Source organism: Branchiostoma belcheri, unplaced genomic scaffold (genome assembly GCF_001625305.1).
Source record: "Branchiostoma belcheri isolate BF01 breed outbred unplaced genomic scaffold, Haploidv18h27 scaffold15, whole genome shotgun sequence".
In the NCBI taxonomy this organism is placed as follows: domain Eukaryota; kingdom Metazoa; phylum Chordata; class Leptocardii; order Amphioxiformes; family Branchiostomatidae; genus Branchiostoma; species Branchiostoma belcheri.
In genome coordinates this window covers 3,431,599-3,447,753 of record NW_017802935.1, presented here as the reverse complement: position 1 = coordinate 3,447,753, position 16,155 = coordinate 3,431,599, and the positions used below count along the sequence as shown (strand labels likewise).

At 38.6% G+C, this 16,155-nt stretch overlaps 1 protein-coding gene across 1 annotated transcript in view; it reads left to right on the top strand.

The window, feature by feature from the left end:
• LOC109465343 (kalirin-like) overlaps positions 1-16,155 on the top strand; it is a 159,248-nt gene that overhangs the window by 121,854 nt on the left and 21,239 nt on the right. The window contains exons 37-44 of the mRNA XM_019762557.1: positions 5,298-5,421; positions 5,868-6,021; positions 9,577-9,654; positions 11,824-12,003; positions 12,600-12,689; positions 13,310-13,425; positions 13,989-14,159; positions 14,796-15,177. Of these exons, the coding sequence (XP_019618116.1) occupies positions 5,298-5,421; positions 5,868-6,021; positions 9,577-9,654; positions 11,824-12,003; positions 12,600-12,689; positions 13,310-13,425; positions 13,989-14,159; positions 14,796-15,177 (1,295 nt within the window). The remainder of the gene's footprint in view (positions 1-5,297; positions 5,422-5,867; positions 6,022-9,576; positions 9,655-11,823; positions 12,004-12,599; positions 12,690-13,309; positions 13,426-13,988; positions 14,160-14,795; positions 15,178-16,155) is intronic.

Genomic DNA, 16,155 nt, shown 5'->3' with positions numbered 1-16,155 from the left:
CACAATCATACCTACATTCACATGCACAGTCACACATTTATAACCAATGACGTGAAATGAGTGCTGCCCAATTAGTTGACACAGTTAAATGATGCATACAGTGATGTTGTAACTGTAATAAATGCTCCTTAGTGGTAGAAATACATGTACTTTTTTTTCAGTGTTCTGCAATACTGTACAATGTCAAAATTTTGTTCTGCAATTCAGAAAGACTGCAAATACACACTTTAACGTCCAGTTCTAAACCCATGGCACATGCAAAATTGAATGTTTTACATTTTACATACAATTTGAAAAATTTGTGTAGTAAACACAAAAGCTCTTAAACACCATTGAAATCCTAGCCTGATTTTTTCAGTCTGCAAAATTGCAGGTTGCTTAATTTTTCTTCTGCAATATCAGAAATATCTCTGCAAAATACAGAGTTCAGATGAGAATTTCTAACACTGCAAGGAGAGCTACATGTATTTTTAGTGGTCGACATATAAAATGGACAGTATTCTGAGCACAGCCTAATATGTAGATTCCTGTCCCTGACACCTCTGGAAAAACTCCAACCATCATTTTCTTATTAGAGCATGAAGGAGCCAGGAAGATTACACTGTGATTAGGTGACCTAAGAACATCTGTGGAAAATCATCAACCAGATAAAGATTTAGGCCATCTTAAGTTCCAGAAAGAAAGTCATGTTTTCTTAAACATTCTTAGGACGATAAGGCCTTAATGATTTTAATTCTCGGGTTTAAAAAACAGATTGCTGAACCAGAATATCAACGTGAGAACAGTCGGAGGGAAAAGTCTTGGTTCCTAAGTTGTTTTAGGGAGTGAATATAGTCAAAGTCAAGTTAAATCTCTTCCAGTTCATGTAATCTTCTGGCTAAAGAAAAAATTTTTACTTTATTAGATGTATGGGAGCAACATGTACAGAAATAAATTGGTATTGGCTATTCAATATGTGTTAAAGCATTAAAATATGTTCATACATATACATGTACATGTATGTAATCATTAATAAATTGTTGTACGTATATATATTTGCATTCATTTACATACCAAAATGTATAAAAGTTTGTTATGTCAACCTTGTAGTCCTGTGTTTCAGGTGAATTAATTGTCATTTTCAAATTAGCATCCTACACAGTGACATTTTATTGCAATAAACCGATGGCTTGAAATAGGTTCTGGCCAATTAGTTTATACAGTTGAGTGAAGCATACAGGGATTTAATGATGCTACAGTAATTATTTCATAATTAGGCCTGGGAAATTACTTGTATCTTAATAACCAGCCAGGCTGTGTGCTATGAAAACTTGATCATATAAGCACATATGGCTTATGTGATATAATTTATTGCTGAGTTGTCCTAGAATAAAAATGTATCACACAGGAGTCTAGGTTATGTGCATTTATCCAGGATAGTCAAATATTTAGCCCAAAGATAATCACAAAATATTAATCCAAAGAAATTTAGAAGCAGTTTTTCATGGAAAATTTTATTTTGTTTTGGCATGTGGAATTTCTTTCTACATACTTGATGTTCCCGTTTTCTGTACCTTTATCAAATACAACTTTCAAATCTATAATCAGCATACTTAGGGTATGGGAGGGTCTTTTACATGTAGATATACAGCAAAGACACTATAAACCAGTACATATTATCATGTGGTGTCAGCTAACAGTTTGAAAAAAAAAACATCATCATTCAACCCAACCTATACAAGTAATTCATTATGTGCAATTGACCCAAAAATTGGCTATACATGTATATGTAATGGTGCATGTATGTAAATTATAGGGATAATATAGATATATTGATGACTGAGGGAAAGATGACGGCTGACCAGACAACAATATTCAACTGGTTTCTACTTTCATTCATCAAGCTTCAAGAAGTCAAATAATATAGGGCATGACAAGTTATTGAAATATATCTGATTCACGAGACAGTGCAGTATTATATTCATGTTACCTTTTTTGTTTTTCTATCTTTCTAGTTTGGAATGGAAAATATATTTTGTGAAAATATCAATGAAAACCAAACCTGCTACGTGAATGAATGGTAACTGTAACAGTTATGCTGTCTTAGTACATGTACATGTAGAAGACTCTTTGACATATTCAGGTCCTTACCAATAAGAGGAAGGCTACTTTGACATTTTAGCTAAAATCTTCTAAGGAAACCCAGTAACTCAGTATAGACAGGCAAGTAATTTCTTGGAAGGGCTTGGTTGCTAAATTCATTATATTGTAGAGGAATTAGGACTACCAGTAATCGGTCTAAAGTAATTAGCCCTTAACCACATATTCCCAAAGTACATTGTATCCTTCCATTTTTACATAATACTTGTGAACAACAGTTTTCTTTTCTGGATTAGAATAACCGGAAATTTCTGTACAGAAATACTTGGTATTTTTTTAGCATTTTTTGTATTTTCTCAACTTTTGCACATTCCTCCCCTTTAGTCCTATTTGGTATCTTCTTTCTATCCCTAATGACAGTTCTCAGTAAATGATTTGAGCATATATTAAATACATTTGTACATGAAATGTCTGTTTCTGATCTAGAGGTCTTGTCGGATATTGAAACAGTTAACAGCCCTCAAAAGACCTATTTCTCAGTATATACTGCAAAGACTCTCTCATATTATGTGCCTCTCATATCATGTTTATGCTATTTCAATATGCAATAAATTTTCCAACCAGCAGCACTATGTACTGAATATACTATAAACAATGCATATATTATATATAGAGAGAGACAACCAATAGCAGAGTCTGTTTCATCTCATTTTTATTTCCACAGTTTATTTAAGCTAGAGCAGGTTGAGAGAGGATCATAATTCTGCACTTGCTTAGACTGGTTTAGTCTGGAACAGATTGGTCTTAGAGGGGTCTTATTGCTCATGCTGTGTAAACCCCCTCTAGGGTTGAACAATAACCTGTAATCTTTGCCCGGCTTAAAACCACTAGTGACTTCTCTTTACCGCCCAAAATAGTGGCAAGAAATGTCAAAGGTACATGTAGTGGGTACAGTATTATACATGCAACACCACTGCAGATGGAATTTGCTTCATTTTCAGAACTTCTTTGCCGAAATATCGTGTATTTGTCCCCTAGTGCACTGATCGTCTGTCAGGATGCAAAGGACTATGATGCTGCAGATGAATTTAAAAATCTAGCCACAGTTATGACAAAAATATAGCATTTTGGGAATAGTCCCTAGGCTATAGCCTGTTGAGTTCTACTGAATTCGTCTCTTTTGTATCATAAATTGTCAGTTCTGTCAGACTCAGAGACTCAATGAAAATCTTACAACAAAAATCCTACCAGTATGATGATAATTATGTTACTTAGTTTTTTACTGCTTCTAAAAAAACTACTAGTCTACATTCATGGAAATGGTTGGTTGGGATTTAGTCCCTGGTCAGCAGTTGCATTGGGTCTATTTCTAGTATAAGTGTTGCCAGGCAAACATACATGTACACGTAGGTTTGTGCTCACTAATTGCATCTAATGTAGTTGTATGTATTTTCGCCATTGCTATGCTTTTAGTGTAGCACGAGTGCGGTCTAGTGAATTGTGTAGATGCAGTAGCATTGGCAGAGCTATACCATTTTGAATTCCAGGGGGTGTTCAGTAGTTATTTTTCCTGAATGAAGGGGAATAGACTGGTACCAGACAAGCCCAGGATAATATTTGACATTAAAGTAACATAGATTAAAACTAATTTCAACTGAAAGAAAGGTATAAGTAGAAAAGAGAGAAAATTCACCAATTTTCCCCCCTCTATGACCTATAATGGAACAGTTGGAAATCCTCATATTGACTTGTTTGGAACAAGCAATACTCTGGACCAGTAATGGTATTTCTTAAATGATTCAACTTTAATCTTAACTAAATCTTCAGGACAATGTCAGAAGTTTCTGTGTTCTTCATTAAGACAGCTTTAGGTAGGTAAAAGTTTATTGAGTGGGCCTTGGCAGACATGTTTTTGACTTCAAAGTTCAACACATATTTGCAGTACTAGTAATAGGTTACTGATTATGAAGTATGGTGTACAGTCCATTTACAATACTTGCAGAGGACATTGTCAAAATTCATTTATTTACAAAGGAATGAAAACATACTTGAGTTCTCTAAATATCTACTGAAATGTTAACAAAGACGTGGTATATACCCAACAAATTGTATCAACCAAATGTTTTACTACTCTGTAATTTTGTCTGTCTATATACATTGTATGTTGTTTTTGTAATTTGACATATAACAGACTTTGTAGGCATTTTGTCCTTCAGAGGTGACATACAGTTGGTTTGATATACTTCACTGAAGATGTAGTGTTTGACATCAATTCTTTCTCAGGAAAGACAAGCCAAGAAATTTTACCTTCTCATACCAGCTTAATGGTTATTTTTAGTTACAATGCTGTTATGGATACATGTGAGGTACCAGGATATGCAGAAATTGATCTAGTATAGATCTGTTGCAGAAAATGTTGTTCCTTTTCCTTCCTACATTGTAATTATATTGTATTTGTACTGCTGTATGGCTATTATGTGCTATGTACTGTGTTGTTATCATTGTATTGTTTCTGCATTTTTATTGTACCCAGATCTACCTGAAAAACAGGTCAAATGACCTGAGTGTATCTTCTGGTTAAATAAATAAACTGAAACTGAAACTTTTGGGTACGGCAGTATTGTTTTGGGTGACTGAGCTGTGGGTTTGTGTATCTGGTCTGGACAGAGTACATAGGTTGACAGCTTGTGGGTGGGGAAATGACAGAATGACAGGAGGTCAAAGGTTTCAGAATCTGGTTGGGAGCCAAGAATTAGAGGTCCACATGGGGGAATTCAGGAAGACAAGATTGCATACGTCTGAAATCCCTCATATCTTGTTGCTGGCTTTGAATACGGAATTATTTTTGCTCAAAATTGTAAAATGATTTTGCCCACCCGAACAATTAAGTAAAATGTAAACTGTATACTTTTTTTTAGGATACAGGAGTTTTCTTTTACACAACCAAGATTTCTCACCTAAGTGCTGACGTTTCAGTGTCTATCAGACACCTTCCTCAGAGCTTCTGACTGGAGTTGTGCTTCTTGCCACTGAATGTAGCCAATGTAGGACTGGCACTTTAGCGGTGAGAACACCATCCCTAACATGTCTGATAGACACCGAAATGTAAGCACTTAGGTGAGAAATCTTGGTTGTGTAAAAGAAAACTCCTGTACCCTATACTTTACCAACCTGATGAAACTATTTTCAGAAATGTGAACTGTGTGTTTTGGTTGCAGATGCGTTGACGGTTGCCCCGTGTCCAGCTGCGGAGAGCGGCCACAACCCAGCGACGTCCTCCTACTCACTCCCCAACACCGTCCACACCTCTCCACATGCCAAACGTCGAGCGGGAAGCTTCAGGTCTGTACAGGTCATTCACTAAACTAGAAAGGTAACATTTGCAGAGCAAATGCACAATGTTTACCTTCATATGTGGTCTTTCTCTCTCTCTATATATATATATATATGGTGACATCAGTTCAAATCTCTCCTGCAGCTAGAAAATTGCAACATGATGTAACATCAGTTACCATGGTGACAGACGTCTGGTTCAGGTCATTGACCTAATTTGTTTGCAGAAGAATAAGAGGAAGAAACTGAGCAAAAACATTGAACGTATGTTTTCCTATGGTAAACATAATTATTAGATTAGGAGAGAGAACTGCTATAGTTAATTCTTAACTAGTATGATCATGATATAGACATACTTACAATATTATACTCTGTCTGGCTTTAGATTATTGTAATTGCAGAAACTTATTCTCATTACCTTTGATAATTATAAATATGTTTGATTTTCTGAACAGAAAATGGCTGACAAGCCCTGTACGTAAGCTGAGCAGTGCAGGGTCCACTCGGGTGGACAAGGCCATCCCAGAACCACCACCCCCACCCCCTCCTCCACCACTCCCCCCGGGGAGGCTGGGCAAGAAACCCCTGGGGGCTAAACAAAAGGGAAAGGTGAGAACACCCACCATTTTTTTAACCTTCATTTAACCTTGAGATTGTACAGAGTACACTTGACCTTAGCTGTTTCTCTGGAGTTCAAGGGGAAGGTCAGGGGTCTTGTTTACAGTGCATTAAAAAAATAACGTTACAGATTTAACAATAGTTTTATGAAGTCTTTGATTAAAAGGTTAATAACCTGCCATAAAATGACTAAGAAACTGGTGAATGTAATGTCAGTTCAGAAAACAGTCATAATTTTTATCAACCCTGGATTGAGCTGTTCAAATATTTCTTTTTTCCTAACACATTTGTAGAACTTGTTCACCAAGTACAGTAAGAGCATTACAGGATAGCTTTAAACGGTATCTCTACTATCATTAAAAGACATCAAAGGAGATAGTAAGTAGTACATCTGTGGCTCTAATACTAGTAAAATATACATCACTGACAGTTCAAAGGGCCGACACAAAAATGATATCCCGGCTGTCACCTCTTGTAAGTTATGCAAGCTGTGTTTGAAAATTTGAACAGGGCTGTTTGAATAAGGAATGATATGCCCCAAAAGTACTTAGGAGTGTTTGCCAATGTCTCTATGCATGAAATAAACACCTGCAATACAGTAATGATTCAATCCTGGGTCAACACTAGATGCACATGCTGCATCAGATCAAGTCACCACAGAAATTCAAGTCTCAGACAGATACACAATAGGCATAACATCTCACTGTTAATGTTCAACTTTTAGCCTTGGCACATGCCATGTAGAAAACTAACATGCCAGGCACTTTCAAGGGAAATTGTTGTACATTGTACATGAATATGTACTTCAAGAATTTCTGAAAAAGTGAAAAAAAAACTACTAATACTACAATTTTGGTTACTTCACCAGTAGTTTTTTTTAATGAAAATTTATCTCAGAATGTACACACAAAACACCCATAATTGTAATGAAGAAAAACTATTAAACTACACTTAGGAAAAAATAAAGTAGTTCCAAATTAAACAGGCATGAAATAGTAGTGCACAGGACAGCAATCCATCAGAACAGCCTGTTGTGTCGTTGACGGTCGACATCAAGGACAGACAAGCCATTAACGTTGTCACAAGGTCGGGAGCCATCTCCCACTGTCATGCCTCACTAGTCACAGCATGATCAGACAGCTTCAACACTGTACATCATAGCAGCGCAAGCATGTCCAAGAACAGGCACGGAAAGGCACAGTGCAGTGTTTCCACTGGTTTTCAGAATATTCTGTATCAACAGTTGAACGTGCTGGTAAGTGGAGAAAGAAGTTTCCTATATGTATGTGTATATCTCTGCACAAGTTCAACATATGCGAATACGCAAATAGGTAGGTTAATGTAGAGGGTTTTTCTCCAGAAGTCACTTTTTGGTTTGGTCTTCTTTCTGCAGAGAAATATATTGTAACAGTTCAGAACTGTTCCAGCTATTCAGTCAATACTGTAACAGCTGCTGTGGTCAACAAGCTGTATTTTAGAGCCACTTTTTGGTTAGACGGTGGCATGTATTTTGTATGAAGACTCTGACCTATTCACGGACTCAAATGTCGAAAAGTGCTTGAGCCAGGGATTTTCATGTCAATAACGCCCTCCTCAGACAGATAAATGCGGGACTTTGAAACCTGTCAAATGTCTGAGCTCCTTTTGCAAGGACACTTTAGACAGACCGTATACTGCAGTGACAACCATTGACCTATTTTGTGCCTACGCAAGTTGGCCATTTATAGGCTTGTGACTTACTCAGCAGTATGTCATTTGTGAAAATTAGAGCAAATGATCAGTACTTGAGGCCAGAATATCACCCTCAAGTCTTTGCTTCTTTCTGAGTTAAAGTGCTGTATTCTAGTCACTATCACATGTGTTCAGCGGTTTTCTTTTTGTCTCAAGAAATGGCCTGGCTTCGCTTTTGTGTTTTCATGACGTATAAAACACTTCAGCAAGATTTTCACGATGTACGTGATTTGAATGATCACCATATCTCACTATCAAATATTGTGTGAACACAAAAGAATATTCTTTGAAGAAATAAGTACAGAAGCTTTATGTAACTGCTCAAAATGATAAGCTTCTTCAAGTGATGGTTACAGTTAGTCGCATTTTTTCAATTTTTTTGCCCTGAAATATCACATCAAAGATACCTTTGAAACAAAGGCATTTCTAGACAGATATTGATTAAAGAAAAATGTTTCCAATTGATAGATTTGTGATTATCCTGGTGACAGTTTGCAATAATGTTACAGTTGGTTGGATGATTTAATTTACAGAAAAAGAAAAGTTGTACAAGGGTGTGAGCAAAGATAACGTTTACTAAGAAAATGCTCAACATGGAACATGTGCTATGTGCCAGTGGTGTTATTGATAGAACACATGCCTTTTGGAGATTGCAAGTAACCTTGGTGCCAGGCCTACTTTTGATAAAACTTTTCCCCTTTGGCTTTCATTCTTTCCTGTTTCCTGTAGCAGTATCTTTAAATACATCCCAGACTTCCTACCCTGTTTAAAATTAACCTAACCTACAAATTTTATGTCATAAGGCTACTTTCACAGGAAGAAGGTTGAAAATGTTGTTTGGCAGAATTCAATGCTACTGCGTCAATAATAAACTGTAACTTTCATAAGGTCTTTTACAACATAGGTACACAAAAAGGAAATATAAGCATCTTGCCATGATTTGACAATCCTCAATACAATGTTCTGACTCATGTATATCTACATGTACCTATAATCTGTATCGGTATGCTGGTATAACCACCCTGCGGCGTAACACACCAGCTAATGTTGCCTACAGAAAAAGTACAAATGTAGATAATGAAAATCCATTCATAGCTTTGTCAGTTTTATTAATAAAAAACACACTAAGCAAAATAATAAACATCTCGGGTAGAAACTTAACTTCCAGATCTTTAACAATAGAAATAAAGATAACAATACCCATTCATGCATACAGGTGAGGTGTCTTACTTGGGGTCAATGGCATTTCACAGTTCCTGTTTTACCTGTAGTACCTGAGAGGAAACACTTAAAGCATTTAAAGTTATTTTAAACCCACTTCCTTTTGTCTTCCAACACAGCTCACTCCTAGGTATATAATGTACCCCAGTGTCAGCACGTTTGAGTAGTCAAGAACATCAACATGGCTGACACTAGTGTAGTGTTGAGACTGACAAACAAACGGCACGCACATTTCTTCCGACAGACTTCGCTGTTGGTTATTGAGGTCTTCAGTTTTGCTTACGCTATTCCAAGTTGTGTAAACTTAGCCTCTACATGTACTAGGCTTCAGGAGGTGGCTGGAAAGAGTAGAAAAGCGGCCAGATAGAGAGATAAGATGCCAGGGTGTGGCAAACAGTAGTTCCCTCTACCGGACCAACTCCCTCGGCATGTTATCTCTTTTGGATGGTTTCTACTCTTTCCAGTCGCCTCCCGAAACCTGGTAGAGGCTAGTGTAAACTGACAAATTTCAGAAGACAGCTAAAATCAGTTTGTGTTGAATGAGTTGATGTTGTTTGTGAATTTTTCCAATGTTTGTTGTGTATGTTGTTGTAGAACCTGTTGTCTGGACACAACGATGTTGGCCGTGCGACTCCCCCGCCCCTGGCACAAGAAGAAGACCTCCTGGACGAGGTACGGTCTTAGTTCAGATTCTTAAATGTCATCATAGAATTCAATATACCACAGTCTGTAGAGTTTTTCTAAATTGGTGAAATACAATTTTTTATTGTAAAACCGTCTGTACCTGTATCAGCTTTGCAGGCACAGGGCACGGCGGCAGCTGGCTACATTACACAGAATGACTTGTTACACCTAACCCTTGAACATCTATCTCTAAACATTGTTTAAAGCTGTCTAATGATGATGTCCCGACTGTACTTGTTGGCAGCGAGTTCCACTCTGTGATAGTTCTTGAGTCAAGGTCACTTTGCAAGAATATGCAGTGTCATATTGCTGTCTTTCTCAATGGATTTGATCTACATTGTCACTGATATTCCTTGGTATTTCCCTTCAAAATTTTAGTGAAAAATGAAGTTTTAATGCCATGTCTTGAAAACACCACCCCAAATTAGCTTTTCAAGCTTTAAATCAATGATAAAGCCTTTGGGGGCTAAATATAATCAGTTAAGTTGGACATTTGCTTTCAACCCCCTGTATGAACTATGATACTTTTCATCCATTTCATGTCAGTCCTGGTTTTATTAATCCAATTGTGTGGGTGGTTTGAGGCAGATTTTGCTGGCGCAGTACTGGGTATTAGAAAATTATCAGTCAATGACCCTAGGTGTCAAGTTGCAAACTGAAAGACATGACCAAACATGGATGTAGGCCCTTCAACTCAGTCCAGATGCTCCTGAGATTCATTCAAGCAGTCTTCTTTGGAGATAATATATCTGGAAGGTAATGTTTGAAGTGGATAAGGACCCCGGGGAGTGTTAGAACTGGTTCATTCCAGTCATGCCATAAGGGTCAATACCCTACAAAAGGGTCAGCCGCCTCATACATGTACATGCACATGTCATAGTGGTGCAGTGGCTAAGGGAATTAGTCCCTACCTAAAATGGATTTTGGGTGTAATTTGATAGCTGTTGTTCTAGAAAATAGTTAATTAAAGGCTACACTGATACATTGTACATCTCCTTGGTTCTCGGACATTTCTAGATAAAGATCTAGAAACATACTAGTAGTATTAGAAAAAACTAGGCAGAGAGGAAAGCTTGTATCTGGCTAGTTGATTCCCTAAACTGAGAGATACAGACTTTCACCCCCAAACTCCGTTTTCATGACATTTAATTTTTATGCCATTGTTTTTATGCCAGTGAGTTACATTGTCATTGTTTTTTTTTGCCAGTCAGTAACCTCCCCATTCTTTTTTCACCAGTTAGAATAGCTCATTATTTTTGCCCGTCAGTAACTTCTCTGTTCTTTTTTTTTCACCAGGTAGAAAACCTCTGCATTGTTTTTTTGCCAGTCAATGACATCCTCATTATTTTTTTGCCAGTCAGTAACCTCAGTATTGTTTTTTTCCAGTCAGTAACCTCATTACAAACTGTGTTTGACACTCAGTAACCTCGTCATACGACGGTACATGTACTGTACAACCATATGTAACTTCAGTTCAGTGACCCCGTGCTTCTCCGAACATATTTCCTGTGTTCTTGGAAAAAGTACCTTACCTCAAACAGCCTCATGGAGTAACAACCTTACATAAACCTAAGCCTCCCTTGATAATTATCAGGGGAGGGACATCCTGGGTAAACAGGAGATAAAGGGGGACAGATAATCATGATAGCCTTGAGCTAAAACATCAACAAGTGTCTGTCTAATGGTGACTGATACATGCCAGAAGTGATGGGATTTAATGAGGCAGAAAAATGGCCTGTCACAGCCATCAGTATCAGTCAGGATGGAACTTCCTGCACAGTTCCAGGTTACAGCTGCAGAAAAGGGTAGTTAAAAGACACAATGCAGAACAGTATGGAATGCAGTGTTGGCATACTGTAAAAATAGACCTTTGAATAGAAAAAAATTGAAGCAAACATTTTTGATAAATTGTTCATGGTACAACCCTAGGCTTTTCCTCCTAAAAAAGGGCACACAAAAAACTAAACGTACTAGTGTGTTTTGAAACAAAAATGGACATCAAGCACAAGCCAAGGTAATTAACGAAACATTATACATATTTTTTTTCCTTGTTTGTTGGATTAAAACATAACATTAGCCGGCGTGTTGCACCGAAGGGCGGTTATACCGGCTATACTGATACAGATACAGATACAGAACATGTCTACTTCTGAATAGGAGCGGATCTCCAGTGCACGAGGCAGCTCGGAGAACATGGCGGCCGCCCGCAGCGTGGAGACGGCAGGCGAGGAGGAAGAGCCGGAGAGCGAGGCCATGCCGCTGCCCCCGCCCATGGAGATCGTCCAGCACAGCTTCTCACGACCCAACTCACAGGAGGACCTGTCTGCTTCTAAAATGGTACAACTTAATCAAGTAACTGTTAATGTATATACCCAGCTACATGTAGATCTTTGGCAGCACGTCGGCAGAACTTACTGCACCTGCATGAAACCTGTTATGTACTGTGCATAGCACTTCAGCAGAACGTCTCCTAAAAGGACGTATTCGCTCATATAAGGTTAACATCCCGTCTGTAGTTTTCAAACGTTATGTTGGGAAAAATACTGTCTGCAACAGGCAAAATTCTGGTGAAACATTGACCAAAAATCCAATGAAAACTATGAAAAATGGGGGTTTTGCACAGCGCAGTACATTCTGCCAACATGCTATCTTTGGTCTTTCTGCTTCAAAAGGATTCATACCTGCATACACAGCATTAGAATACAAACATTTGTGAGCAGATGCAGCATGTTCCCTTATACAACGGAGTTTCTTTCTATTCTAGATTTATTTCTGTCAAAGCAATAGTATGATCTTTGGTAAATTTGTTAACGTACTATGTTTTAGGCTGCATATTATTTGGCGTGTCCATGATGTTAGTAAATGCTGTCATGTGGATGACACTTCTCAACATAACAGTACATGTAACTATAGTTCCACATTTCCCCCCAAAGTCTCTGACAGCGTCAATGAGGTCCCTGAACGTTGCTGGTTCAACGACAGACCTGGTGTCGGAGATCGAAAACATCGCCAAACAGCGTTTGGTGAGTCCTTTTAACTTGTCCTCAAACTACCAGTAATCACAGTAACTTGTATGCCATTTTCTTTTTTTTTAGTATATATATTCTAACTTAATACATGTATATATATTCCAACATGTAATCACAAGACGTGGTGATGGCACACTCAATTTTTTCAACTTATGTTAATGCCGCCACCAACACAGGGGACAATACAATACTAATTTTCACCTGAGCGAAGTGAGGAAAGTCATCTTAAGTGCCTTCCCCAAGGGCACAAGATGGGTGGCATGTCAGGAATCGAACCCGGGACCACTTGGTTCCGAGTCAAGAACCCTGCCGCTACGCCACACTACACCACAAATTGTTTATGCCATTGGTTAAACCAAAATTTAACCCCCGACAGCCAACTAATCATTAGGCACAAAATTTGCAATAGTAGTAAGATCTGACAACAGGGAGAAGGTTAAGCCAATAAGGAGAGCCATACCGTAACCACGTTTAATTAACCCACCAATAAGAGTACAGGCTCAAGCTAGCCCTTATTTGTTACTAATTGCATGTAGGGCAGTTATATCTGTATTTTTGTACATTCATGACAACAGAATGGAAAGTAAATGAAGAGTTTTTTTCCTCATGTTTAGGACGAATCTGGCCTGCCAGATGAGGCAGAAGGTGGGGAGGGGGGCGCACCCCAGAACCAAGCAGAAGGGAGGGGAGACACTCTGGAGAGACAAGCCAGCGCACTGAAGAAGAGACGGTATGTTCCATCATGCACAATGTCTGTTTCTTACCGATAACTTTGCTCCTGGAAATAGCAGATCAGCATATTATCATGTAATCCATAGTTCTTTCCATGTAGCCACATGGTACTTTATTTTTAATCTCCAACCAGATCTTTTGGTGGGTGCAAAGACTTTATAAAATTTCCCAAGCAGTATCCATTTGACAGGGCCAGTAACCATTTGCCACCCTTTGGGCTGGCTTACAAAAAGTACAAAAGCCCAATAAAACGTCAAAAAAACACATCAAAAATAGGCCCAAGCTGAAATCTCTGTCTGGAAAGTACTTTTGCTTTTTATGTTGTTTTTTTTTATGAAGAAGTTGTTAAACTACAGCCATGTAATGATGGCATTTTTCTCTGTGGCGTTCCTCCACAGTGTGACAGGCTGAATAAAAGTTCTAAACGGGAACTATGCAGCTCTGGGTGTCTTACTGAGGGACGACTACGTGTGTGAGATGTCAGTTAGCTTGAGGAATGAATCCCCTCTACTATATACAGACATGTAATGATAGCATTTTTCCTGTGGCGTTCCTCCACAGTTTCATCCTCCAAGAGCTTCTGGAGACAGAGCGTGATTACGTGAAGGACCTGGGCAGTGTGATGGACGGGTACGTGGCCACCATGAAGGAGCAGGGCATCCCCGAGGACATGGAGGGCAAGGACAAGATCGTCTTTGGCAACATTCACCAGATCTACGAGTGGCACAGAGAGTGGGTACCAGCCTTACAGCAGAGTCTACCATTTGTATCAGTTTTTATAGTGCAATGCTATACTTTATTCCAACACAAAGAGTACACACGGATTAAATTTTCAACGACCACTGTCACCATCATCAGGATAAATAATGACCTTTCACTTCTAAATGTAAATCCAGGAGAGTTACAGATACAGACACAGATGAACTACCATGATAATTTACCAGTTTTTGGTTTATCACGATTTATCATTTCAAGATACCAGTATTTGCTTTGCTGTCAAGCATGTAAATTGAATGCATATAAATTCCTCATTGTAGGCTTGTTATTATTGCAAAGTTATGTGGATTGTCATGTCTTCTTCTTTTTCTTCTTCTTCTTCTTCTTAAATACCTTCGGACGACCCCTGTACGGGGTATCACTGAGGGGGGGAAGCGGTACACGGGTTAGGGCAGGGCGGCTTCTACCCTGGCCTTAAAAGCCTCTACTGTCGGTGACCTCACCACTGGGCCCGGCAGCTGGTTCCACTCGCTTACCGTGCGGGGAAAAAAGAAAACTTAAAACAGTCTTTTATGTACTGCGATATATTTGAGAAACAAAATGCTTTGTGAGCTGGAAATGCTAAAATCTATTCTTATCATGCCTCTACAGTACTTTCAGTGGTGAACTAGAGAAATGTGCCGACAGTCCGGACCGTGTAGCCAACCTGTTCCTGCGGTACGAGCGCCGACTGCACATGTACGTGGTGTACTGCCAGAACAAGCCCAAGTCGGAGCACATCGTGTCCGAGTACATCGACACGTACTTTGAGGAACTGCGTACCAAGCTGGGACACAAACTCAGCCTCCCCGACTTGTTGATCAAGCCGGTGCAGAGAATTATGAAGTACCAGTTGTTACTGAAGGACCTTCTGAAGCACACACAGAAGGCTGGGCTGGACGCGGCAGAGCTGGAGGCCGCGGTGAACGTCATGTGTGTCGTGCCGAAGAGATGTAACGACATGATGAACATCGGCAGACTTCAAGGGTTTGATGTAAGACTTGTGTTATACTCAGTAAAGGCGTTTGAAGGGCAATTATTTTCATGTATTTGTTGTCCTCTTGAATTTGACCAAAACCTTGACTCAGATTTGGTATGAAAATGTAGATTTTTGATGCAGACTGTTATTAGTAACTTTTGTAAGTCAAGATGTCCAAAATTTGATAAAAGACTTTGACTCAGATTTGCTATCATATTAAGAATTTTTGACGAAGAATGTTATCAGTAACTTTTGTAGGTCACAATGTCAAATTTTGAATTTGATAAAAGACTTTAACTCAGATTTGCTATGAAAATATGAATTTTTCATGCTGACCGTTATCAGTAACTTTTGTAGGTCACTATGTCAAATTTTGGGTGTTGATAAAAAACTTTGACTCAGATTTGCTATGATAATAAAAATTTTTGATAAGAAGAACGTTATTAGTAACTTTTGTAGGTCACCATGTCAAATATTTCTCAAAAGTTGAGATGGTATGATGATTTATAATAAGGACTTTTCCCAAAAATATTGGCGTACAGACATAAAAAGCAATTCTCAAACAAGTTGAGAAAAAAAACCTACAAGGCTGGTAGATATTGGCGTAAGGGATAGTATACATGTAATTTTTTAGTCATTAATTTTCTAACAAGCAGGTTAACATCAGGGTACAGATTCAGACATTAAAAGCAATTCACACATAACTTGAGAAAGAAAAACTATTCGGGCTGGTAAAATGTAGATTTGTGTTAGGGATAGTGTAAATATGTTAGTCGTTTCTAACAATGATTGTCCACACCAACAGGGTAACATCAATGCCCAGGGCAAGCTGCTGCTCCATGACCCCATGATCGTGTCAGACAACAGCAGTCTGCTGCAGTGGAAGGGGAAGGAGAGAAGAGTCTTCCTCTTCGAACAGATTGTCATCTTCAGCGAGCCCCTGGACCACAAGAAGGGCCTGAGCAACCCAGGCACCTGTACAAGGGATGCATC